The 27,069-nt window shown below is 39.2% G+C and overlaps 2 protein-coding genes across 3 annotated transcripts in view; both read left to right on the forward strand.

Moving 5' to 3' along the window:
• LOC121560649 overlaps nucleotides 1-27,069 on the forward strand; it is a 350,876-nt gene that overhangs the window by 175,520 nt on the left and 148,287 nt on the right. The window lies entirely within an intron of this gene.
• LOC121558339 overlaps nucleotides 14,814-27,069 on the forward strand; it is a 28,865-nt gene continuing 16,609 nt past the window's right edge. For both annotated transcript variants that reach the window (XM_045214277.1, XM_045214279.1), the window contains exons 1-5: nucleotides 14,814-14,886; nucleotides 17,935-18,018; nucleotides 18,115-18,225; nucleotides 22,276-22,371; nucleotides 25,012-25,101. In XM_045214277.1, coding sequence (XP_045070212.1) covers nucleotides 17,993-18,018; nucleotides 18,115-18,225; nucleotides 22,276-22,371; nucleotides 25,012-25,101 — 323 coding nt within the window. In that variant the 5' untranslated portion in view covers nucleotides 14,814-14,886; nucleotides 17,935-17,992. The remainder of the gene's footprint in view (nucleotides 14,887-17,934; nucleotides 18,019-18,114; nucleotides 18,226-22,275; nucleotides 22,372-25,011; nucleotides 25,102-27,069) is intronic.

Raw genomic sequence — 27,069 nt, forward strand, 5'->3', positions numbered from 1 at the left:
GTGAAACGGTGGATGTAAAAAAATCTACCTAGCTAAAGCATTTACTGCAAATTGAATGTAGAATTTTGTAAACTTGCCTTGCTGATATTTGCAATGCATTGCAGCTGAAGTAACGTAGCTAACTATTTTCTTGCTTATTGTGTAGTGGAGGATAAATATACCTGTATGCCTATGGATGTGTAGCTAGCTATGTAGCTGATCTGTGTGTGTGGACCCTAAAACGTTTGGTGTAAATATTAGTTCAGAACCTAGCTATGAACCTCAGCTATCATAGCCGGTTGTATCAACTTCAAAACAGTCTGAATGACATTAATGAAGCCTATGGATTGAGTAGAATGTAATATAACTTTGTGCCAAGGATGCAAGTCTTATATACATGTAGTTATTACCATGCATGAGATCCCCACATAGTGTTCTGTACATTGAATATATTCACTGATCATGTACTCTACCTTGGCAAATAAAGGTGCAGTTCAGGTATGAATGCCTGTGAAACATACTTTTTCAGTCATATCATCTCGCGGGCCGGATTAAATCCGTTTGCGGGCCGTTTTCGGCCCGCGGGCCGTACGTTTGACACCCCTGATGTAAATACTCTAAAACTGGTTAATCTCACTAAACCGGTTCATCTCACTATCTAATTTCCTTCATCTGCATTGATCTGAGGACACTGGATAGGTGTAGTATTTCATCAAATGAGACTTAATTTCAACCAGTAGAGAATGTGAAACGCTTTATTGAAAGAAGTTCATTATCCAAGTGTTATAACACATAATACATGCATTATAAATATAATTGTAATATATATTCTAAATAGAAGTTAAATCTGTACTTCAATGCACATCTGGTGTGCATTATAAAACCAGAGGAAGAAAGAGGAGGTGGGGAGAGAGGTGGGAGAAAGAGGAGGTGGGGAGAGAGGTGGGAGAAAGAGGAGGTGGGGAGAGAGGAGGTGGGGAGAGAGGAGGTGGGGGAGAGAGGTGTGAGAAAGAGGAGGTGGGGAGAGAGGTGTGAGAAAGAGGAGGTGGGGAGAGAGGTGGGAGAAAGAGGAGGTGGGGAGAGAGGTGTGAGAAAGAGGAGGTGGGTAGAGAGGTGGGAGAAAGAGGAGGTGGGGAGAGAGGTGGGAGAAAGAGGAGGTGGGGAGAGAGGTGGGAGAAAGAGGAGGTGGGGAGAGAGGTGGGAGAAAGAGGAGGTGGGGGAGAGAGGTGTGAGAAAGATGAGGTGGGGAGAGGTGTGAGAAAGAGGAGGTGGGGGAGAGAGGTGGGAGAAAGAGTGTCAAAGACAGAAAGGGAAAGAGGTAAGAATAGAGGAGCAGGGAAGACAGCATGTGATTAATGAATTACAGTGCTACTAGGGAAGACAGCATATGATTAATGAATTACAGTGCTACTAGGGAAGACAGCATATGATTAATGAATTACAGTGCTACCAGGGAAGACAGCATATGATTAATGAATTACAGTGCTACTAGGGAAGACAGCATATGATTAATGAATTACAGTGCTACTAGGGAAGACAGCATATGATTAATGAATTACAGTGCTACTAGGGAAGACAGCATATGATTAATGAATTACAGTGCTACTAGGGAAGACAGCATATGATTAATGAATTACAGTGCTACTAGGGAAGACAGCATATGATTAATAAATTACAGTGCTACCCTAATATTCTCTCAGGTCATCACAATTCCATAATAGTGTCTCTATGTTATTCTAATATACAGTAGGTCAACTACATGGTACTGTAATACTGTTAGACAGACATACAGTAGGTCAACTACATGGTACTGTAATACTCAGACAGACAGACAGACATACAGTAGGTCAACTACATGGTACTGTAATACTGTTAGACAGACATACAGTAGGTCAACTACATGGTACTGTAATACTGTTAGACAGACATACAGTAGGTCAACTACATGGTACTGTAATACTGTTAGACAGACATACAGTAGGTCAACTACATGGTACTGTAATACTGTTAGACAGACATACAGTAGGTCAACTACATGGTACTGTAATACTGTTAGACAGACATACAGTAGGTCAACTACATGATACTGTAATACTGTTAGACAGACATACAGTAGGTCAACTACACGGTACTGTAATACTCAGTTAGACAGACATACAGTAGGTCAACTACACGGTACTGTAATACTGTTAGACAGACATACAGTAGGTCAACTACATGGTACTGTAATACTGTTAGACAGACATACAGTAGGTCAACTACATGGTAACTGTAATACTGTTAGACAGACATACAGTAGGTCAACTACATGGTACTGTAATACTCTGTTAGACAGACATACAGTAGGTCAACTACATGGTACTGTAATACTCAGTTAGACAGACATACAGTAGGTCAACTACATGGTACTGTAATACTGTTAGACAGACATACAGTAGGTCAACTACATGGTACTGTAATACTGTTAGACAGACATACAGTAGGTCAACTACATGGTACTGTAATACTGTTAGACAGACATACAGTAGGTCAACTACATGGTACTGTAATACTCAGTTAGACATGGATGAAGAAGACTGACGTTATTTCTATTGAGATATATTCATCTGACTATATTATAATCTCTATGTAACTTAGAAAGTGTAATGTATCATTGTATTTGTGTGGATAATGTTATGATGTTAAGAATGTATTTCTATGTATGTTTTTCTTGGTAGCATGTCTAAGAGGATGGGTATATTTGAAAATGATGTGTACAAGGGTGTCATTTAAACAATAGGGAGGTTCTATGTGGGATTTTTCCTTATATATCAGTAAGATTTGGACTACAGAGATTCTCTCAGCATGAATATATAGTAGGTCATCATGTATCTATCTTTTACTCAGACCGACTACATAGAGGTTTGAGAGGTCTGATGGTGCGTGAGCTAAGTGACTGAGAATGTATAACTTTGTTGATTTAAATATATTGAGAATCTGGTTGGATTCAGGTAGAGGGGGATGAATTCTCAGTTATCTAGAATAGTTTAGACTCTAAACATATATCTATACTACTGATTGGAGAACAGTTTATTTTATATGAAGTTTTATGTGAATTGTTGGGGTTAAGTGATGAGTTATATATATGAGGAATGTTACTTACCACAAAAAAATGTTTGGGGGGAGGATTGTTATAATGTCTTTTCGTGGTGTTGTGGGAACAAGGTTACATTTGTTAGAGGTGACACTTGGTGCCACAGAATCTGGATACCAAGGATTCTGGTATGTCGGGGGAGCTTACTGGGGTTTATCTTAGAATGATTGATAGATATAATATCCTGACTTGGGGTACAGGGTGATACCATCAGAGAGGGGAGTGCCCACTGATGATTACCAGATGTTGTTGAAGAAACGTGTAACATGAAGTATATAAACTGAGAGATTTCCTTTGTTCAGGAGTTCGGATGACAAGAGGCAAAGCACGCTCCTTTTCTTTTTTTTTGTTCTTTTTTTGGGGGGTAGATCAGCTTAATATTGGAGATAGATTGTAACTTCCATCAATGTAATTGTCTGCATCAGTTCCAATCCCCCATGTTTATATATATATATACAGTGATCCTCGCCACTTCGCGGTTCACTTATCGCGGATTCGCTATTTCGCGGATTTTCATAATGCATTTTTTTTTTTTTGGTGCATTGTGCTCTGCATTCTGATTCGCTAAAAACTCACTCCCGCTTCTTGTATCAAAACATGCTACGAATTGTGCTATCATTTTGTCGTCTCGTGCAGTTATGTGTACGTACATAAAACAGCTTGGCAAATTTACATTAAGTTGGCCAAATTATCTTGTAATTTCGAACATCTTCTAAACCCATAATGTCGACGAAACGGCCTACACGTGAGTCACTGTATTTGTATACATGTAATAGTTGCTAATTGTAAAAAAAAAAAAAGTTTTCTATTTCGCGGATTTCACTTATCGCGGGTCATTTTCGGAACGTAACCCCCGCGATAAACGAGGGATTACTGTATTCCCCTTTATTACTTTCCAACCCCACCTCCCCTTCCCTACTTTGGGTAAACTAGTGAACAACAATGCTTAGGCCTCTACTTCCAGCTTATATTTACTATCTATATTTTATGGACACAGTCAATTTTACAATAATTATATTTTGTTTTTTCTCCTGATCTTCTTCTACTCTCAACCTCTCCGATCATTTTCATGAGGTCCATCCTATTTCCTTCTAAATGCCATATCTTTCTAACTGTGCCCTTTCCCAAAAGCTCCCAACATACAACCTATATACTTATTATGGACACAGTATGCTTACATTATTAGTTATCTTGTTATTATTTGTTGTTAGTTGTTATTAGTCCCATCCTTCAATTCCATTCAACACCTCCCATCTATCTCTTAACACCATCCATATAGGATTTCTATTTGCCATATATATTTTAACTGTACTGTGATGTTTTACAAAAGTTCTGAACCTTTCTATATTCATTGTTTCTACAGATTGTGAATTAATAATAAACATTTTTGCTAAAAGTATTATTATATTATTGATTGATTGACTATGTCTTTTCAGATCACCCAGTAATGCTATCTGCAGGGTTAGCTCCAGGTAAATATTGCAATCCTTTAGCCATTCCTGGACCTGTGTCCAAAAACAAGCTACAAATGGACAGTACCAAAACAAATGATCCAATGATTCTGTCTTCGCAGCAAAATCTGCAGAGCTGGGAAGATTGTATCCCCCATATAAATAACATTCTATTGGTAGCAAGAATTTTATATAATACTTTAAATTGAAAGATTAAAATGTTTAAATCCGGTGTCGTTTTGCGTATCAGTTCATAAACACTATAACATGGGATCGGTACGTCAAAATTCTCTTCCCAACTATTTTGCAATCTATATGGGACGGCTGTCAATCCTTTGGTCCTTAAATGAAACTGATATACTTTTTATTTATCACAGTTTTCCTTAACCAATTATGTTCTTTAATGCAAGGCCGACAGACAAGTTCCTTACTTTCTCCCCCTTCCACTTTCCTCTTCCATTTTTGCGGTAAGGCTGCAATTATTTGGTTGTAATTTTGGGTAGAGCAGACATTTACATATGTTTTTGTTAGCTGCATGTGCGACATAACTCCACCAGTCCTACCGATGATATCATTTACGAAGATTACAGTAATCCCTCGTTTATCGCGGGGGTTACGTTCCGAAAATGACCCGCGATAAGTGAAATCCGCGAAATAGAAAACTTTTTTTTTTTACAATTAGCAACTATTACATGTATACAAATACAGTGACTCACGTGTAGGCCGTTTAAGTCGACATTATGGGTTTAGAAGATGTTCGAAATTACAAGATAATTTGGCCAACTTAATGTAAATTTGCCAAGCTGTTTTATGTACCTACACATAACTGCACGAGACGACAAAATGATAGCACAATTCGTAGCATGTTTTGATACAAGAAGCGGGAGTGAGTTTTTAGCGAATCAGAATGCAGAGCACAATGCACCAAAAAAAAAAAAATGCATTATGAAAATCCGCGAAATAGCGAATCCGCGATAAGTGAACCGCTGAAGTGGCGAGGGATCACTGTATACCTTTTTTAAACATTTTGTCAAAAAAAAAGTTTTTTTGTCAATTAGTGTATTTGAGTTTAACCACAATATTTGTTGCATTATTTGTTCTGTCGTTTCTGGAGGATTAAATTGAAATGGCAACCAACTTTCTATGGCTTGTTTTAGAAATAGTGATATTTGGGAGATTATTTCATTTTCAAATAACTGAAAGTGAGAGGTTGTAATCTGAATAAAGGGAAAAATTCTTGAACATTGGGTGAGACAATCTTACTAATTTGCTAGAGAACCAGTTCGGATTTAAGTATAACTTTTGTATGACTGAAGCTTTTAGTGATAGGTCTAATGCTTTAATATTTCATAATTTCTGTCCTCCGAATTCATATTCATTATATGAATTGGCCCGTTTAATTTTGTCTGGCTTGCCGTTCCAAATTAAATGGAATATTTTTTTCTCATAGAATTTAAAAAACTGTTCGCTAGGCGTAGGCAAGACCATAAGCAAATACAGTGGGGAGAACAAGTATTTGATACACTGCCGATTTTGCAGGTTTTCCTACTTACAAAGCATGTAGAGGTCTGTAATTTTTATCATAGGTACACTTCAACTGTGAGAGACGGAATCTAAAACAAAAATCCAGAAAATCACATTGTATGATTTTTAAGAATTAATTTGCATTTTATTGCATTGAGGTGATATGTCTATTTTTTCTAAATCGAAAAAATGAAATTGATTAGATTACTCTGGCAATGAAAAATATTTTTTTACAAAATCATGAATATGTAGAGGTTTGTAAAAATACCCTGTCTTAGGTCAGTTAGGATCACCACTTTATTTTAAGAATGTTTGTAAGGCGTTCATGGTGAGCTCTTTAATAATAAACCAAACAGACGCTTAAACTAACACGTGACGCGTAATGCCCCGTTGACACTAGCACGTGGTGTCGAGCGGTGAAAACTCCGCTTCCCATTTATTTTCAATGGAAGGAAATTGGTGAGAAGCGAAGTTGGCGGCGCGAAGGAGGCGGTGAAAAGGTTAAACTGTTCGCCAACTTTATGCAAATCACCAGCGGCGGACCACTGAGCGATGACCAATCATATCGAGTGGTTCCCATGACGACTTTGACGCTATGCGACCCAAGGCTGAGAGACTTTCTTCAGCAAAGATGGCTGACAAAAATACTTGGATGGAAGCAAACATAAGTAATTATCACATCATAACGAATCATGCAAAAACATTTACAGTTGCGAGGAATATGTTAGTTAATGTAGAGACAAAACGATTATGCATATGTTTTGGTCATAAAGTTAATTTACGAAAATCGCTATTTAGCAAGTTATCTGACTAGCTAACATTAGCCAGCTAGCTGGCTAGCTTTATGGGTGTTGTGACGCAAGAATGAAATTGTAATTCTGAAAACCAGGCTGTCGTCTTGTGAAACTGTGGGTGTAAAAAATCTACCTAGCTAAAGCATTTACTGCAAATTGAATGTAGAATTTTGTAAACTTGCCTTGCTGATATTTGCAATGCAATGCAGCTGAAGTAACGTAGCTAACTATTTTCTTGCTTATTGTGTAGTGGAGGATAAATATACCTGTATGCCTATGGATGTGTAGCTATGTAGCTGATCTGTGTATGTGGACCCTAAAACGTTTGGTGTAAATATTAGTTCAGAACCTAGCTATGAACCTCAGCTATCATAGCCGGTTGGATCAACTTCAAAACAGTCTGAATGACATTAATGAAGCCTATGGATTGAGTAGAATGTAATATAACTTTGTGCCAAGGATGCAAGTCTTATATACATGTAGTTATGACCATGCATGAGATCCCCACATAGTATTCTGTACATTGAATATATTCACTGATCATGTACTCTACCTTGGCAAATAAAGGTGCAGTTCAGGTATGAATGCCTGTGAAACATACTTTTTCAGTCATATCCAATACCAGGAGTATCAAACTCCAGTCTTTTTATTAACACTTTGTCTGCATGTATGTATTACAATTATACACTTCAACAGTGTTTACCAATCCTGGGACATCAATGGTTACACATTGTAACTATGCAATAGACTACAAACATGATTTAACTAGTTAAAGGCTGATTTGTAATTCATATATACATAAACAGAATTTTAAAAACAGTACACTACACTTCCTATGCATCATGTAAATACTCTAAAACTGGTTCATCTCACTAAACCGGTTCATCTCACTATCTAATTTCCTTCATCTGCATTGATCTGAGGACACTGGATAGGTGTAGTATTTCATCAAATAAGACTTAATTTCAACCAGTAGAGAATGTGAAACGCTTTATTGAAAGAAGTTCATTATCCAAGTGTTATAAACACATAATACATGCATTATAAATATAATTGTAATATATATTCTAAATAGAAGTTAAATCTGTACTTCAATGCTCATCTGGTGTGCATTATAAAAACAGAGGCAGAAAGAGGAGGTGGGGAGAGAGGTGTGAGAAAGAGGAGGTGGGGAGAGAGGTGGGAGAAAGAGGAGGTGGGGAGAGAGGTGTGAGAAAGAGGTGGTGGGGAGAGAGGTGTGAGAAAGAGGAGGTGGGGAGAGAGGTGTGAGAAAGAGGAGGTGGGGAGAGAGGTGTGAGAAAGAGGAGGTGGGGAGAGAGGTGTGAGAAAGAGGAGGTGGGGAGAGAGGTGTGAGAAAGAGGAGGTGGGGAGAGGTGTGAGAAAGAGGAGGTGGGAGAGGTGTGAGAAAGGAGGTGGGGAGAGAGGTGTGAGAAAGAGGAGGTGGGGAGAGAGGTGTGAGAAAGAGGAGGTGGGGAGAGAGGTGTGAGAAAGAGGTGGTGGGGAGGGTTGAGAAGGGAGGTGGGGGAGAGAGGTGTGAGAAAGAGGAGGTGGGGAGAGAGGTGTGAGAAAGAGGAGGTGGGGAGAGAGGTGTGAGAAAGAGGTGGTGGGGAGAGAGGTGTGAGAAAGAGGAGGTGGGGGAGAGGTGTGAGAAGGAGGTGGGGAGAGGGTGTGAGAAAGAGGAGGTGGGGAGAGAGGTGTGAGAAAGAGGAGGTGGGGAGAGAGGTGTGAGAAAGAGGAGGTGGGGAGAGAGGTGTGAGAAAGAGTGTCAAAGGCAGAAAGGGAAAGAGGTAAGAATAGAGGAGCAGGGAAGACAGCATATGATTAATGAACTACAGTGCTACTAGGGAAGACAGCATATGATTAATGAATTACAGTGCTACTAGGGAAGACAGCATATGATTAATGAATTACAGTGCTACTAGGGAAGACAGCATATGATTAATGAATTACAGTGCTACTAGGGAAGACAGCATATGATTAATGAATTACAGTGCTACTAGGGAAGACAGCATATGATTAATGAATTACAGTGCTACTAGGGAAGACAGCATATGATTAATGAATTACAGTGCTACTAGAGAAGACAGCATATGATTAATGAATTACAGTGCTACTAGGGAAGACAGCATATGATTAATGAATTACAGTGCTACTAGGGAAGACAGCATATGATTAATGAATTACAGTGCTACTAGGGAAGACAGCATATGATTAATGAATTACAGTGCTACTAGAGAAGACAGCATATGATTAATGAATTACAGTGCTACTAGGGAAGACAGCATATGATTAATGAATTACAGTGCTACTAGGGAAGACAGCATATGATTAATGAATTACAGTGCTACTAGGGGAAGACAGCATATGATTAATGAATTACAGTGCTACTAGGGAAGACAGCATATGATTAATGAATTACAGTGCTACTAGGAAGACAGCATATGATTAATGAATTACAGTGCTACTAGGGAAGACAGCATATGATTAATGAATTACAGTGCTACTAGGGAAGACAGCATATGATTAATGAATTACAGTGCTACTAGGGAAGACAGCATATGATTAATGAATTAAAGTGCTACTAGGGAAGACAGCATATGATTAATGAATTACAGTGCTACTAGGGAAGACAGCATATCATTAATGAATTACAGTGCTACTAGGGAAGACAGCATATGCTTAATGAATTACAGTGCTACTAGGGAAGACAGCATATGATTAATGAATTACAGTGCTACTAGGGAAGACAGCATATGATTAATGAACTACAGTGCTACTAGGGAAGACAGCATATCATTAATGAATTACAGTGCTACAAGGGAAGACAGCATATGATTAATGATGGTCCACAGTAATATAGGACTATTACAGTCCATATCACTAGTAATATAGATCTAATACAGTACATATCACTAGTAATATAGGACTATTACAGTCCATATCCTAAATTACTAGTGATATGGACTGTAATAGTCCTATATTACTAGTGATATGTACTGTAATAGTCCAATATTACTAGTGATATGGACTGTAATAGTCCTATATTACTGGTGATATGGACTGTAATAGTCCTATATTACTAGTGATATATACTGTAATAGTCCTATATTACTAGTGATATGGACTGTAATAGTCCTATATTACTAGTGATATGTACTGTAATAGATCTATATTACTAGTGATATGGACTGTAATAGTCCTATATTACTAGTGATATGACTGTAATAGTCCTATATTACTAGTGATATGTACTGTAATAGGCCTATATTACTAGTGATATGTACTGTAATAGTCCTATATTACTAGTGATATGGACTGCTATAGTCCTATATTACTAGTGATATGGACTGTAATAGTCCTATATTACTAGCGATATGGACTGTAATAGTCCTATATTACTAGTGATATGTACTGTAATAGTCCTATATTACTAGTGATATGTACTGTGATAGTCCTATATTACTAGTGATATGGACTGTAATAGTCCTATATTACTAGTGATATGGACTGTAATAGGCCTATATTACTAGTGATATGGACTGCTATAGTCCTATATTACTAGTGATATGGACTGTAATAGTCCTATATTACCAGTGATATGGACTGTAATAGTCCTATATTACTAGTGATATGGACTGGGCGGCAGGTAGCTTAGTGGGTAAGAGCGTTGTGCCAGTAACCGAAACGTCGCTGGTTCTAATCCCCGAGCCGACTAGGTGAAAAATCTGTCGATGTGCCCTTGAGCAAGGCACTTAACCCTAATTGCTCCTGTAAGTCGCTCTGGATAAGAGCGTCTGCTAAATGACTAAAATGTAAATGTAAATGTAAATGACTGTAATAGGCCTATATTACTAGTGATATGGACTGTAATAGTCCTATATTACTGGTGATATGGACTGTAATAGTCCTATATTACTAGTGATATGGACTGTAATAGTCCTATATTACTGGTGATATGGACTGTAATAGTCCTATATTACTAGTGATATGGACTGTTATAGTCCTATATTACTAATGATATGGACTGTAATAGTCCTATATTACTAGTGATATTACTAGTGATATGGACTGTAATAGTCCTATATTACTAATGATATGGACTGTAATAGTCCTATATTACTAGTGATATGGACTGTAATAGTCCTATATTACTAGTGATATGGACTGTAACAGGCTAATGAGACCATATACTAAATCAACACTGTAGAAAAAGATAAGGAGCTGAAGACCTCTCCTGATCCTCAAATCGGTTTTGTGCAGAAGTTGCCAACATCTATCCAAAGCATGGTCACCTATTGTCATTGAATTCAGTTTTGAAGAGCTCATTTTATGCAATTAAAGGTGAGAATACCTTGGAGCCGTGATGATTTAGCCACATTGTTTCATCATCTCACTAACTGTTATTTAGTTGGTCTACAGACCTATCATCTCACTGTTATTTAGTTGGTCTACAGACCTATCATCTCACTAACTGTTATTTAGTTTGTCTACAGACCTATCATCTCACTAACTGTTATTCAGTTGGTCTACAGACCTATCATCTCACTAACTGTTATTTAGTTGGTCTACAGACCTATCATCTCACTAACTGTTATTTAGTTGGTCTACAGACCTATCATCTCACTGTTATTTAGTTGGTCCACAGACATATAATCTCACTGTTATTTAGTTGGTCTACAGACCTATCATCTCACTAACTGTTATTTAGTTGGTCCACAGACCTATCATCTCACTAACTGTTATTTAGTTGGTCCACAGACCTATCATCTCACTAACTGTTATTTAGTTGGTCTACAGACCTATCATCTCACTAACTGTTATTTAGTTGGTCCACAGACCTAGCATCTCACTAACTGTTATTTAGTTGGTCTACAAACCTATCATCTCACTAACTGTTATTTAGTTGGTCTACAGACCTATCATCTCACTAACTGTTATTTAGTTGGTCCACAGACCTATCATCTCACTAACTGTTATTTAGTTGGTCTACAGACCTATCATCTCACTGTTATTTAGTTGGTCCACAGACCTATCATCTCACTAACTGTTATTCAGTTGGTCTACAGACCTATCATCTCACTAACTGTTATTCAGTTGGTCTACAGACCTATCATCTCACTAACTGTTATTTAGTTGGTCTACAGACCTATCATCTCACTAACTGTTATTTAGTTGGTCCACATACCTATCATCTCACTAACTGTTATTTTGTTGGTCTACAGACCTATCATCTCACTGTTATTTAGTTGGTCCACAGACCTATCATCTCTAACTGTTATTTAGTGGGTCTACAGACCTATCATCTCACATCATCTCACTAACTGTTATTTAGTTGGTCCACAGACCTATCATCTCTAACTGTTATTTAGTGGGTCTACAGACCTATCATCTCACATCATCTCACTAACTGTTATTTAGTTGGTCCACAGACCTATCATCTCTAACTGTTATTTAGTTGGTCTACAGACCTATCATCTCACATCATCTCACTAACTGTTATTCAGTTGGTCTACAGACCTAATATATGTCCTACTGGGTATACTGTGTAAAGTTATTGACTAGAATGATTCTAATATTTACCTGAACACTATTCTCTGTGTCTGAAAGGCCTTTGGGAGCACTATCTCCTACTCCAAGCCAACTCTCCTTGAGAAGTGACCACTCCATGGATCGACCTATCACATTTACAGATGGAGATCTCAGGTACGTACAGTGACCACTCCATGGATCGACCTATCACATTTACAGATGGAGATCTCAGGTACGTACAGTGACCACTCCATGGATCGACCTATCACATTTACAGATGGAGATCTCAGGTACGTGCAGTGACCACTCCATGGATATACAGTGCCTTCGGAAAGTATTCAGACCCCTTGACTTTTTCCACATGTTGTTCCATTACAGCCGTATTCTAAAATGGATTTTTTTTTTAAATCTCAGCAATCTACACACAATACCCCATAATGACAAAGCAAAAACAGGTTTAGACATTTTTGCAAATGTATTACAAATAAAATACAGAAATACCTTATTTACATAAGTATTCAGACCCTTGGCTATGAGATTCGAAATTGTAATGAATACTCAGGGAGAAAAAGGTGTAGATTCACGCGCAGAGCGCGGCAGGTGTTTATTTAAGTTCTGTTTTCCTATAGTTTTTTATGGGTTTTCCTAAATTTTTTGTGGGGGTTTCACTCTTAAATCACACTTCTTTTTTTTTTTTTTTATAAAAAACGACCAGAATTGGATGATCTAAGTCCCACTGCTTAAACTTCATCAGGAGACCGTTTTTTTTAGGTCTGGGAAAAATCTAGAAAATATATTTTTGTGAGGGTGTATTTACCCTTTAATTAAATGGCACCTAGCAAGAGACGTTTTTTATTTTTTTATTTATTTATTTTTTATTTATTTTTGTCATTTAGCAGACGCTCTTATCCAGAGCGACTTACAGGAGCAATTAGGGTTAAGTGCCTTGCTCAAGGGCACATCGACAGTTTTTTCACCTAGTCGGCTCGGGGATTAGAACCAGCGATCTTTCGGTTACTGGCACAACGCTCTTACCCACTAAGCTACCTGCGGTGTTTCTGTTAGCTACAATGTAGGCTTACAGCGTGATGGCAGAGTTTGCTAAACAAATGCCCTCCCGATTGATACAAATCATCATATCATTCTGCCAGGTAAGCACACTTTGCAGTCAAGATTTAATTTAGAAGGTTTTTGGGGGAAAGCCTTTAGAAATGTTAATTGAAACAGCGCACAACCAGCATTGAAGAAGAAGAAGAAGAAGAAGAAGTTGAGAGCTGCAGACAGTAGGTGGTGGTATGACCCGCTTACGCTTGTTTGCGCACCGCCATAATACCATTAAAGAAGAAGAAGACGGCAGCGCGCTCTTGCTGACTGATATTATTCATCCTCCACATACAACACCTGTTCTGCCAGTCACATTCTGTTAAAGGTCCCCAAAACACACACATCCCTGGGTCGCTCCTCTTTTCAGTTCGCTGCAGCTAGCGACTGGAACGAGCTACAAAAAAAAAACACTTAACGAGACCGTTTTATCTCCATCTCTTCATTCAAAGACTCAATCATGGACACTCTTTCTGATAGTTGTGGCTGCTTCGCGTGATGTATTATTGTCTCTACCTTCTTGCCCTTTGTGCTGTTGTCTGTGTCCAATAATGTCTGTACCATGTTGTGTTGCTACCGTGCTGTGTTGTCATGTTGTGTTGCTGCCCTGCTATGTTGTTGTCTTAGGTCTCTCTTTATGTAGTGTTGTGGTGTCTCTCTTTATGTAGTGTTGTGGTGTCTCTCTTGTCTTGATGTGTGTTTTGTCCTATATATATATTTTTAATCCCAGTCCCCGTCCCGCAGGAGGCCTTTTGGTAGGCTGTCATTGTAAATAAGAATTTGTTCTTAACAGACTTCCTCTCGTAATCCATACAGAACAAAATAAACGTCCTCTTTATTACGCAGCAACAAACACACTGGGAGTTACCCAATGATTTATATATACACTAGATGATAGCTAGGAGGCGCTGTATTGAAGCCACCACGACTCCATGTTGGCACTCCCTCAACGTTGTAAATATAAAAAATATTTCGGAAGCTATAGAAATGCATTTATTAATGTCTACATTCGTTTTTTGCCACGTGTATTACATTACAGACACCTTAATGCATACGTTTATATTATATTATGTGAGCTAAACGTACAAATGAGAAAAATAATATTCTCCTTAAAGAATAATTTTTTTAGATTACTAATGCTGCTCTCCCCACTACAACAACAAAAAATTATTAAATACATGTAATTTTGTCCTTGAAACTTTCAATTGAAATACTGTAGAACGGAAGACTGCTACTAGGTGGTGCCAATATGGCCGACCGGGATGCGTCAAATCAATCTAGGGTTTATATACATCATCGGAGTTACCAAATACATTAAAAGTGAAAGTAAAAAGCAACCATGCAACTGCCATTTTAAGACGACTGCGTTATGAAGGTAATATTTTTTGTTTGAATTTAAGATAGCAAAAATCGTGGTTTATTACAGGTCGAGAGACCAATAGTTTTACATGACCATAGGAGCATTATTATTTAGACAAGAGAACTCGGTGCAGGTTTATTTCTAAGGACGCGTTTTAAGGACGACGTAACGTTAGCACCAAAAGTCTGGGCTAGGCCATGGGCTGCGGACTATATTGAATCAAGATAGTTTATGTAAAGTTGTGTATAGGCTATCAAATTCTTAATGTTTAATACAGCCTATAACTCACAATAAAAACAGTAGGCATTTAACTAGTCTAAACTTTGGTAACTGCCCTTTATGTATGTGAAATAATGTCATGTTAGGCCTTTGGTATCCTTTAAGCATGTAGCCTACCGATTCCATATATTTTTTTGGGCTGAATTAAGTTTAGGAGGCCATATCTGAACAACGTCGACAACAGCTTTTCCACAATAGGCAAACAATATATGCCTTTCTGTAAAAATGCTGAGCAACAGTAAAGTGCCTTGGACTTTCATCCACCGTCGTTTCTGAGAAGGAGAAGATGGAAATCCCCCGACAGCCTGGGGAGAGCGAATAAAATATGGAGGAAGACAAAATGGAGGAAGACAGATAAATTACCTATCTGGGTTGTGTTTGTGTTTTCATAATGTCGGTGAAATGTGTCAATTTCATGTGCAGCTACCGGCTGTTCCAATAATTAATAAACAATTAATAAACAATTAAACCTGAATTTGGACCGGTGAGAAACTGTCGGTTTCGTTGCTAAACGTTTTGCTACAGTGTGTTGTAATGAATACTCCACAGGCAGCTACCGTTTTAGCACACCTTCTGGTGATTACGACAACACTGCCACGTTCAGTAGCCAAACGTTGCCTATAGAAATGCCACGAGTAGCCTAGAGTCGACGCTATTCCAAATGCTTATAGCGTATCTCTATATGAACGTTCCAAAACGTTGCATCTTGCTGAACGCCCCCCACTAATGTTTTTTTTATACACGGAAGTATAAGTGAAGGTATAATATATTTAGGCACGAGCTAACGGGAGGGACCTACCTGTACTGGACCAATAAAAACTCTCGTTTTCGTTGCAAAACGTTTTCTGTTGCTACTGTGTGCACCACTGAATACACCCCTGATGCACTGCGAGCTCAGCGTGCGAGTGGATGAGTTCCGGCAAGCAAACTGCCTCAACGGTCGGGTCCTTTATTTTAGAAAAGTTAGGCAAGCTCGCCAACACATTAATTTAGTTCATAAAAGCTCATTTGTATATATATATCTACCTGTTTTATGGGTTGTAGTAGGGTCAATATACCTCCAGACAGGTTGGTAATATGTTGAATGGCAATGGAAGAGTTGGTTAGATTATTCATTTATTAAGTTTATTTGAACAGGGAGAATGTACAACAAAAACCTAAAAGTCTCAGTAGACTTGAGAAATGATAGGTTGTAGCCTACCATATTTATCATAACAGCTATTTCCATCTGCAGGTCCCAGGCAGGGGAACAACCAGGGCTGGTCATGGCTGTTCTGCCGCCCTAGGCGAGACAAAAAAAAAAGGCCAACCCTGTAACCCTCCTGTAACCCTGTAACCCTCCTGTAACCCTGTAACCCTCCTGTAACCCTGTAACCTTGTAACCCTCCTGTAACCCTGTAACCCTCCTGTAACCCTGTAACCCCCCGTAACCCTGTAACCCCCTGTAACCCTGTAACCCCCTGTAACCCCCCTGTAACCCCCCTGTAACCCCCCTGTAACCCATGTAACCCTGTAACCCCCCTGTAACCCTCCTGTAACCCTGTAACCCCCTGTAACCCCCCTGTAACCCTGTAACCCTGTAACCCCCTGTAACCCTCCTGTAACCCTGTAACCCCTGTAACCCCCTGTAACCCTGTAACCCCCGTAACCCTGTAACCCCCTGTAACCCTGTAACCCCGTAACCCCCTGTAACCCTGTAACCCTCCTGTAACCCTGTAACCCCCCTGTAACCCTGTAACCCCCCCTGTAACCCCCTGTAACCCTGTAACCCTCCTGTAACCCTGTAACCCCCTGTAACCCCCCTGTAACCCTGTAACCCTGTAACCCTGTAACAACCCTGTAACCCCCCTGTAACCCATGTAACCCTGTAACCCCCCTGTAACCCTCCTGTAACCCTGTAACCCCCCTGTAACCCTGCTATTTTGCTCTGAGCAGAGGTTGACAAAGACCCTCAGAGGTGGAGGTGCTAGATTGTGTGTTATCTTGTAAACTAGGAAGATGGATGGCTAGCACATATCTGTGTATGTAGGTCTACATAGGTTAAAGTATAGGTTTGCTAGCTGGTCTATATGGGTTAAAGTATAGGTTTGTTAGCTGGTCTACATGGGTTAAAGTATAGGTTTGTTAGCTGGTCTACATGGGTTAAAGTATAGGTTTGCTAGCTGGTCTACATGGGTTAAAGTATAGGTTTGTTAGCTGGTCTACATGGGTTAAAGTATAGGTTTGCTAGCTGGTCTACATGGGTTAAAGTATAGGTTTGTTAGCTGGGTCTACATGGGTTAAAGTATAGGTTTGCTAGCTGGTCTACATGGGTTAAAGTATAGGTTTGTTAGCTGGTCTACATGGGTTAAAGTATAGGTTTGCTAGGTGGGTCTACATGGGTTAAAGTATAGGTTTGCTAGCTGGTCTACATGGGTTAAAGTATAGGTTTGCTAGGTAGGTCTACATGGGTTAAAGTATAGGTTTGTTAGCTGGTCTACATGGGTTAAAGTATAGGTTTGCTAGGTAGGTCTACATGGGTTAAAGTATAGGTTTGCTAGCTGGTCTACATGGGTTAAAGTATAGGTTTGTTAGCTGGTCTACATGGGTTAAAGTATAGGTTTGTTAGCTGGTCTACATGGGTTAAAGTAAAGGTTTGCTAGCTGGTCTACTGTTCATCTGAGTCTGTTAGTGTGTTTGTTGTATCTTACCGTTAGTCCATCAGTGTAAGTACAGCTTTTATTTTCTTTGAATGATTTCCTAGAAATATGAATTTTCACTCAAACTGTGTCTGTATTTGTAAAGGCTTCTGCAGACAGTATCTCCTGCATCAAGCTGTCTGTCCGTGAAAAGTGACCACTCCATGGATCGACCAAATGGAGATCCCAGGTATGTGTGTACAGTGTGTTAGGTTTACAGGATAAGCTGTTAACTCAATATTTCACTTGCAATTTAAATGATTGTTTTTGTTTAATTGTTAAACAGAGTTCAGTGGGGAGGAACATCACCTACCTCCACAGTTGTTTCCCTGAACAGTACCAGGTCCATTGATAGACCGATCACCTTCAGAGACAGAACCACAAGTCCATACTCCAGGTGAGATCACTGTTTCTCATTGGGTCTCCTCAGCTATCATTCAATAATGTGATGTAACTTAAGTCACTATGAAAGTAACTAGTGATATACAGTGAGCTACAAAAGGTTTTGGGACAGTGACACATGTATTGTTGTTTTGGCTCTGTATTTTAAATGATACAATGACTATGAGGTTAAAGTGCAGCCTGTCAGCTTTAATTTGAGGGTATCTTCATTAGGGCTGACACCTTTTAGTCGACTGGTCAATTGTTTGGTCGATAGGCTGCTGGTCGACCGAGATTTACTTTAATTGAGCAGTAGCAAAAAACAAAAAAACATTGAATGGTGTACAAGACACCTGTCTGATTGGCGCCTGTCTGAGTGGACTGATCCATTGTGGAGGCCGTGGGGATGGCACAGTCCATCAATAAGACGTGCTACTGAAATTGTATATGGTTATATTACGTAAGAACAATGATGCAACACTTAATACAAATATTATTTTATAACAAATGCGCTTTCTCCCACGTTGGATAGCGGTCGCTTCCCACGAGTTTCTGAAACATCAGTGCGCAGTTGAATTGATGCCTTTTCCTAGACCATGTTGCTATGTGCATAATAGCAAAGTTAAGCAGCATATTGGTGTTTAGAACAATGCGGCGGAGGCAGCAGCGGAGTGAGGAGACGAGAAAACAGCCCTTGCCTTAATTGTCCAAGAAAAGTGAGGAGAGAGGACACCAACTTAATTAAGTCTATAATCAACAGCCTAACTGTTAAATGTTCCTGGCTTTATAAATCATCAATATATCTACAGAAATAAGACAGATCCTGCTTCTGTTTCCTGTTTGAGTGTTTGTTTAATAGCCTACTGATTCCGTGAGCACCAAGTCTCACACAATGACATGTCAAGTAAACAATTTCACAAATTAGGCTGTTTAAAATCTTTGCTCGGCTGTAAAAAGGCTTGTTTATAATCTTTGCTAAAAAGTAAAAAGGCTTTACACTTTTTTTTCGTTAGAACAACCTCTCTGGTATTACTTCTAATTTATTTTGTGTTGTTTACACTGTTCCAAATTGTCAGAAATTATATTTATAATAATAATAACCATTTTTTTTATTGATCTACATCTTGTTATTATTACTATTATTATTATTATTATGATCATCAGTTATCATTAGTAGTCTTAGTAGAGCAGCCTTGTATAACCACCATGGAGCTGTAGGCCTAAGAGCGCATCCTGTTTAGTCTTAATGCCGTAACATACTTAGGCCTGTAGTTCAATAGTTATATAGGCTACTGTATCTATCAATCAATCAATCATTCATTCTTTCATGTCATCCCACAGCATACGAGTCATTCATGATTTGAAATTAAATCAAGCATTTTTGTTTTAAAATAAAATTACAAAGCAATCCTTGAATAATTAGCGTAAACAATCAATAAACCGTTCCATTTTGGAAATTGCATTCACTAATGAATGCGACTGTTTTTAGTCTTTGCTGTAATAACAGATGTACAAAAAAATAAAAAGACTCTCTGCTATGTTTAACATTTATTTAGTGTTGTTTACGTTGTTCCAAACGGTCAGAAAAAGTACATAGTAATCTAACAGCACCTGTTTGGAACACACAATATGCAGCAGAGCTTCTCCTTACCTTCTGTTTCTTGATCTCCAGTATTTTCCACGACTAGTCACATTTATTCCACACATCTGACTTCCCCTTTAACTCCTGAGCAACCAGTAAACATTCCCCTTTAACTCCTGAGCAACCAGTAAACATTCCCCTTTACCTCCTGAGCAACCAGTAAACATCCCCCCTCGTTTCGAGTTTTATTTGTCACTTCCTCTGCATCCATTTAGCTGTCAGTGTGTTACGGTGTTTGGAGTTTGTTATAACATATACAGTAAGTGAATTAGTCCCAATACTTTAGGTCTCCTCAAAAAGTGCTGTAATTTCTAAACGGTTCACCCGATATGGATAAAAAATACACTCAAATTAAAGCAGACAGTCTGCACTTTAACCTCAATGTTGTCGTATCATTTCAAATCCAAAGTGTTCGAGTACAGAGCCAAAACAAAATAAAATGTCACTGTCCCAATACTTTTGTAGCTCAATGTATACTGTAATAGTCCTATATTACTAGTGATATGGACTGTAATAGTCCTATATTACAAGTGATATGGACTGTAATAGTCCTATATTACAAGTGATATGTACTGTAATAGTCCTATATTACTGGTGATATGTACTGTAATAGTCCTATATTACTGGTGTTATGGACTGTAATAGTCCTATATTATTAGCGATATGGACTGTAATAGGCCTGTATTACTAGGGATATGTACTGTAATAGTCCTATATTACTAGTGATATGGACTGTAATAGGCCTATATTACTAGTGATATGTACTGTAATAGTCCTATATTACTAGTGATATGGACTGTAATAGTCCTATATTACTAGTGATATGTACTGTAATAGTCCTATATTGCTAGTGATATGTACTGTAATAGTCCTACATTACTGGTGATATGGACTGTAATAGTCCTATATTACTGGTGATATGGACTGTAATAGTCCTATATTACTAGTGATATGTACTGTAATAGTCCTATATTACTAGTGATATGGACTGTAATAGTCCTATATTACTAGTGATATGGACTGTAATAGTCCTATATTACTAGTGATATGGACTGTAATAGTCCTATATTACTAGTGATATGGACTGTAATAGTCCTGTATTACTAGTGATATGGAATAATAGTCCTGTATTACTAGTGATATGGACTGTAATAGTCCTATATTACTAGTGATATGGACTGTAATAGTCCTATATTACTAGTGGTATGGACTGTAATAGTCCTATATTACTAGTGATATGTACTGTAATAGTCCTATATTACTAGTGATATGGACTGTAACAGGCTTATATAACTTTTTGAAGTAGGTTAATGAGCCCATATGCTAAATCAACACATCCTGGTTCCCCGAATCGGTTTTGTGCAGAAGTTGCAAACATCTCTCCAACGCATGGTCACATAGACACTATTGTCATTTAATTCAATTTGGAATAGCTCATTTTAGGCCATTAAAGGTTAGAATACCCTGAAACCGTGATTTAGCCACATTGTTTCATCATCTCACTAACTGTTATTTAGTTTGTCTACAGAACTATCATCTCACTAACTGTTATTTAGTTGGTCTACACACCTATCATCTCACTAACTGTTATTTAGTTGGTCTACAGACCTATCATCTCACTAACTGTTATTTAGTTGGTCTACAGACCTATCATCTCACTAACTGTTATTTAGTTGGTCTACAGACCTATCATCTCACTAACTGTTATTTAGTTGGTCTACAGACCTATCATCTCCCTAACTGTTATTTAGTTGGTCTACAGACCTATCATCTCACTAACTGTTATTCAGTTGGTCTACAGACCTATCATCTCACTAACTGTTATTTAGATGGTCTACAGACCTATCATCTCTGTTATTTAGTTGGTCTACAGATCTATCATCTCACTAACTGTTGTTTAGATGGTCTACAGACCTATCATCTCACTAACAGTTATTTAGTTGGTCTACAGACCTATCATCTCACTAACTGTTATTTAGTTGGTCTACAGACCTATCATCTCACTAACTGTTATTTAGTTGGTCTACAGACCTATCATCTCACTAACTGTTATTTAGTTGGTCTACAGACCTATCATCTCTGTTATTTAGATGGTCTACAGACCTATCATCTCTGTTATTTAGTTGGTCTACAGACCTATAATAATAATATGCCATTTAGCAGACGCTTTTATCCAAAGCGACTTACAGTCATGCGTGCATAATTTTTTTTTGTGTATGGGTGGTCTCGGGGATCGAACCCACTACCTTGGCGTTACAAGCGCCGTGCTCTACCAGCTGAGCTACAGAAGACCACCTATCATCTCACTAACTGTTATTCAGTTGGTCTACAGACCTAATATATGTCCTACTGGGTATACTGCGTAAAGTTATTGACTAGAATGATTCTAATATTTACCTGAACACTATTCTCTGTGTCTGAAAGGCCTTTGGGAGCAGTATCTCCTACTCCAAGCCAACTCTCCTTGAGAAGTGACCACTCCATGGATCGACCTATCACATTTACAAATGGAGATATCAGGTACGTACAGTGACCACTCCATGGATATACAGCGCCTTCGGAAAGTATTCACACCCCTTTACTTTTTCCACATTACAGCCTCATTCTAAAATGGATTTTAAAAAACAACATCTCAGCAATCTACACACAATACCCCATAATGACAAAGCGAAAACAGGTTTTTAGAATTTTTTGCATATTTATTACAAATAAAATACAGATACCTTATTTACATAAGTATTCAGACCCTTGGCTATGAGACCCGAAATTGTAATGAATACTCAGGGAGAAAAAGGTGTAGATTCACGCGCAGAGCGCGGCAGGTGTTTATTTCCCCTTCGCAGAAGGCAGGAATCGTGGTCACAGGCAGGCAATGGTCATACACAGGTAGGCAAACAGGCAGGAGAATCAAAAACTAGGCCTGAAGGCTAAAACTGGTTCTCACAAACGAGCTAGGAAAAGGCTTAGTAGAGTCAAAACGAACAATACCTCACAAGGCACAAACAGAATGAACTGAACTAAATAAGGAGCTAATGAGACCAGGTGAGTAACTAACACAGGTGAAATCAATGAACAAAAATGAACGACAGGGCTACGTTCAAGAACACAAAGAAACAGGGCTACGTTCAAGAACACAAAGAAACAGGGCTACGTTCAAGAACTCAAAGAAACAGGGCTACGTTCAAGAACACAAAGAAACAGGGCTACGTTCAAGAACACAAAGAAACAGGGCTACGTTCAAGAACACAAAGAAACAGGGCTACACGTTCAAGAACACAAAGAAACAGGGCTACGTTCAAGAACACAAAGAAACAGGGCTACGTTCAAGAACACAAAGAAACAGGGCTACGTTCAAGAACTCAAAGAAACAGGGCTACGTTCAAGAACACCAGAAACAGGGCTACGTTCAAGAACACAAAGAAACAGGGCTACGTTCAAGAACACAAAGAAACAGGGCTACGTTCAAGAACACAAAGAAACAGGGCTACGTTCAAGAACACAAAGAAACAGGGCTACGTTCAAGAACACAAGGTTGACTAAGAAAATAAATAAAGAACCTTACAGAAATTGAGCTCAGGTGCGTCCTGTTTCCATTGATCATCCTTGAGATGTTTCTACAACTTGATTGGAGTAGAGCTCCAAGACAGGATTGTGTCGAGGCACAGATCTGCAGCAGTGAAGGTCCCCAAGAACACAGTGGCCTCCATCATTCTTAAATGGTTCGGAACCAACAAGACTCTTCCTACGTAAAAATGTATGCACACATGACTGTAAGTCGCTTTGGATAAAAGCGTCTGCTAAATGGCATAATATTATTATTATTATAGAGCTGGCCGCCAGGCCAAACTGATCAATCAGGGGAGAAGGGGCTTGGTCAGGGAGGTGACCAAGAACCCGATGGTCACTCTGACAGAGCTCCAGAGTTTATCTGTGGAGATGGGAGAACCTTCCAGAAGGATAACCATCTCTGCAACACTCCAACAATCAGGCCTTTATGGTAGTGGCCAGACAGAAGCCACTCCTCAGTAAAAGGCACATGACAGGCCGCTTGGAGTTTGCCAAAAGGCACCTAAAGAATTTCAGACCATGAGAAACAATATTCTCTGGTCTGATGAAACCAAGATTGAACTCTTTGGCCTGATTGCCAAGCGTTACGTCTGGAGGAAACCTGGCACCATCCCTACGGTGAAGCAAGGTGGTGGCAGCATCATGCTGTGGGGATGTTTTTCAGAGGCAGGGACTGGGAGACTCGTCAGGATCGAGGGAAAGATGAACGGAGCAAAGTACAGAGAGATCCTTGATGAAAACCTGCTCAGGACCTCAGACTGGGGCGAAGGTTCACCTTCCAACAGGCCAACGACCCTAAGCACACAGCCAAGACAATGCAGGAGTGGCTTCGGGTCAAGTCTCTGAATGTCCTTGAGTGGCCCAGCCAGAGCCCTGACTTGAACCCGATCTAACATCTCTGGAGAGACCTGAAAATAGCTGTGCAGCGACGCTCCCCATCCAACCTGACAGAGCTTGAGAGGATCTGCAGAGAAGAATGGGAGAAACTCCCCAAATATAGGTGTGCCAAGCTTGTACCGTTATACCCAAGAAGACTTGAGGCTGTAATCGCTGCCAAAGCTGATTCAACAAAGTACTGAGTAAAGGGTCTGAATACTTGTGTAAATGTGATATTTCTGTTTTTTTATTTTTTTAAATAAATTAGCAAAAATGTCTAAACCTGTTTTTGCTTTGTCATTATGGGGTATTGTGTGTAGATTGAGGGAAAAATTAGTTTCATAAATTTTTGAATAAGGCTGTAACGTAACAAAATGTGGAAAAAGTCAAGGGATCTGAGTACTTTCCGAAAGGCACTGTACCTATCACATAAAGAAATATAGATCTCAGGTACGTACAGTGACCACTCCATGGATCCATATTTACAAATGGAAATCTCAGGTTCTGTTAAAATGAATTCTTGATTGAGTTTAGTAAGTTGTGCAGAAATATAATCTAATCTAAAAGAAAAGACTGTTAGTGTACAGTATTATCATTTTGGTTATACTGTACGTTTTCCATAAGACTGACTGAGAAATATACTTCAGTTATTGATTCAGATATACATGTATAATTCTGTGTCTTTCTACATCTATATTCAAATCCTCCTTTCCACAGTGGTAAACGGGAGAGGATGTGGTCACCGTGTCTGTCCATGAAGAGTGATTGGTCCATGGACAGGCCCATTACGTTTGGAAGATATGCCAGGTAAGTGAAGAACAGAAGCTTTCATATGTAGACACCGGTATGGTGCTGGAGGTAATGAATGTGAGGTTAAAGAGGCAATCTGTGATTGCTACATGCATTATTTTACTTTTAAAATATTGATCTATAGCCATTGACTTTTGAAGAATGTAACTTATAAATGCCTCATGATCTTACTTCAACTGTCGTACCCCATCAGATCCCAACATAGAAGCTTGTTTTACTCCAAGGTTTTTAAACAAACACCGTATAGCCTCATAACATGGTTAAAACTTTCATTTTTGATCTCATAAATGGCCAGTCCTGGCATTCATAGCCCCATCCATGAATTTGAAAGTAGTCACAGTTCTCCAACTCCATCCCTAAATTGTTTGCCCAAAAACCGGGGTGACCGCTTTCTTGTTGTTTCAACTGCAGATTGTCCCTTTAAAAAGTGGTGGAATTCCCCTAATTTAAAGAGGTGAGATCCAGTGAGTCTATCTGTCCAGGGCCGTATACACAAAGCATCTCAGAAAAGGTCATAGGAATCGGGTTAAAACCTGTTTTTAAGACAACAACAAAGAACTTCCAGCTCAGAGTAGGTTTTAGGGTGATGTTAAGACACTGCTCAGACTAACTCTGAGCCAGGAGTAAAATCAACTCATAAAATGTTATCTCAGCTGGTAATCACGACAGGTTGAGGTACCGTAAAGGAAAGATAGCGATGATGCTCATTGACATTGTTGCAATTGATGGGGAATAACCAATCACGATGAGGCATCACCAGCTGTGAATTCTACAGCACGCTTCAGACCACCACAGTGAATGTGACTACAGTTGTGGTCAAAAGTTTTGAGATTGACACAAGTATTGGTCTTCACAAAGTTTGCTGCTTCAGTGTTTTTAGATATTTTTGTCAGATGTTACTATGGTATACTGAAGTATAATTACAAGCATTCCATAAGTGTCAAAGGCTTTTATTGACAATTTACATTATGTTTATGCAAAGAGTCAATATTTGCAGTGTTGAACCTTCTTTTTCAAGACCTCTGCAATCCGCCCTGGCATTCTGTCAATTAACTTCTGGGCCACATCCTGACTGATGGCAGCCCATTCTTGCATAATCAATGCTTGGAGTTTGTCCGAATTTGTGGGTTTTTGTTTGTCCACCCGCCTCTTGAGGATTGACCACAAGTTCTCAATGGGATTAAGGTCTGGGGCGTTTCCTGGCCATGGACCCAAAATGTCAATGTTTTGTTCCCCGAGCCACTTAGTTATCACTTTTGCCTTATGGCAAGGTGCTCCATCATGCTGGAAAAGGCATTGTTCGTCACCAAACTGTTCTTGGATGGTTGGGAGAAGTTGCTCTCGGAGGATGTGTTGGTACCATTCTTTATTCATGGCTGTGTTCTTAGGCAAAATTGTGAGTGAGCCCACTCCCTTGGCTGAGAAGCAACCCCACACATGAATGGTCTCAGGATGCTTTACTGTTGGCATGACACAGGACTGATGGTAACGCACACCTTGTCTTCTCCAGACAAGCTTTTTTTCCGGATGCCCCAAACAATCGGAAAGGGGATTCATCAGAGAAAATGACTTTACCCAAGTCCTCAGTAGTCCAATCCCTGTACCTTTTGCAGAATATCAGTCTGTCCCTGATGTTTTTACTGGTGAGAAGTGGCTTCCTCGCTGCCCTTCTTGACACCAGGCCATCCTCCAAAAGTCTTCGCCTCACTGCGCGTGCAGATGCACTCACACCTGCCTGCTGCCATTCCTGAGCAATCTCTGCACTGGTGGTGCCCCGATCCCGCAGCTGGATCAACTTTAGGAGACAGTCCTGGCGCTTGCTGGACTTTCTTGGGCGCCCTGAAGCCTTCTTCACAACAATTGAACCTCTCTCCTTGAAGTTCTTGATGATCCGATAAATGGTTGATTTAGGTGCAATCTTACTAGCAGCAATATCCTTGCCTGTGAAGCCCTTTTTGTGCAAAG

The sequence above is a fragment of the Coregonus clupeaformis genome, unplaced genomic scaffold (assembly GCF_020615455.1).
Source record: "Coregonus clupeaformis isolate EN_2021a unplaced genomic scaffold, ASM2061545v1 scaf0230, whole genome shotgun sequence".
Classification (NCBI taxonomy): domain Eukaryota; kingdom Metazoa; phylum Chordata; class Actinopteri; order Salmoniformes; family Salmonidae; genus Coregonus; species Coregonus clupeaformis.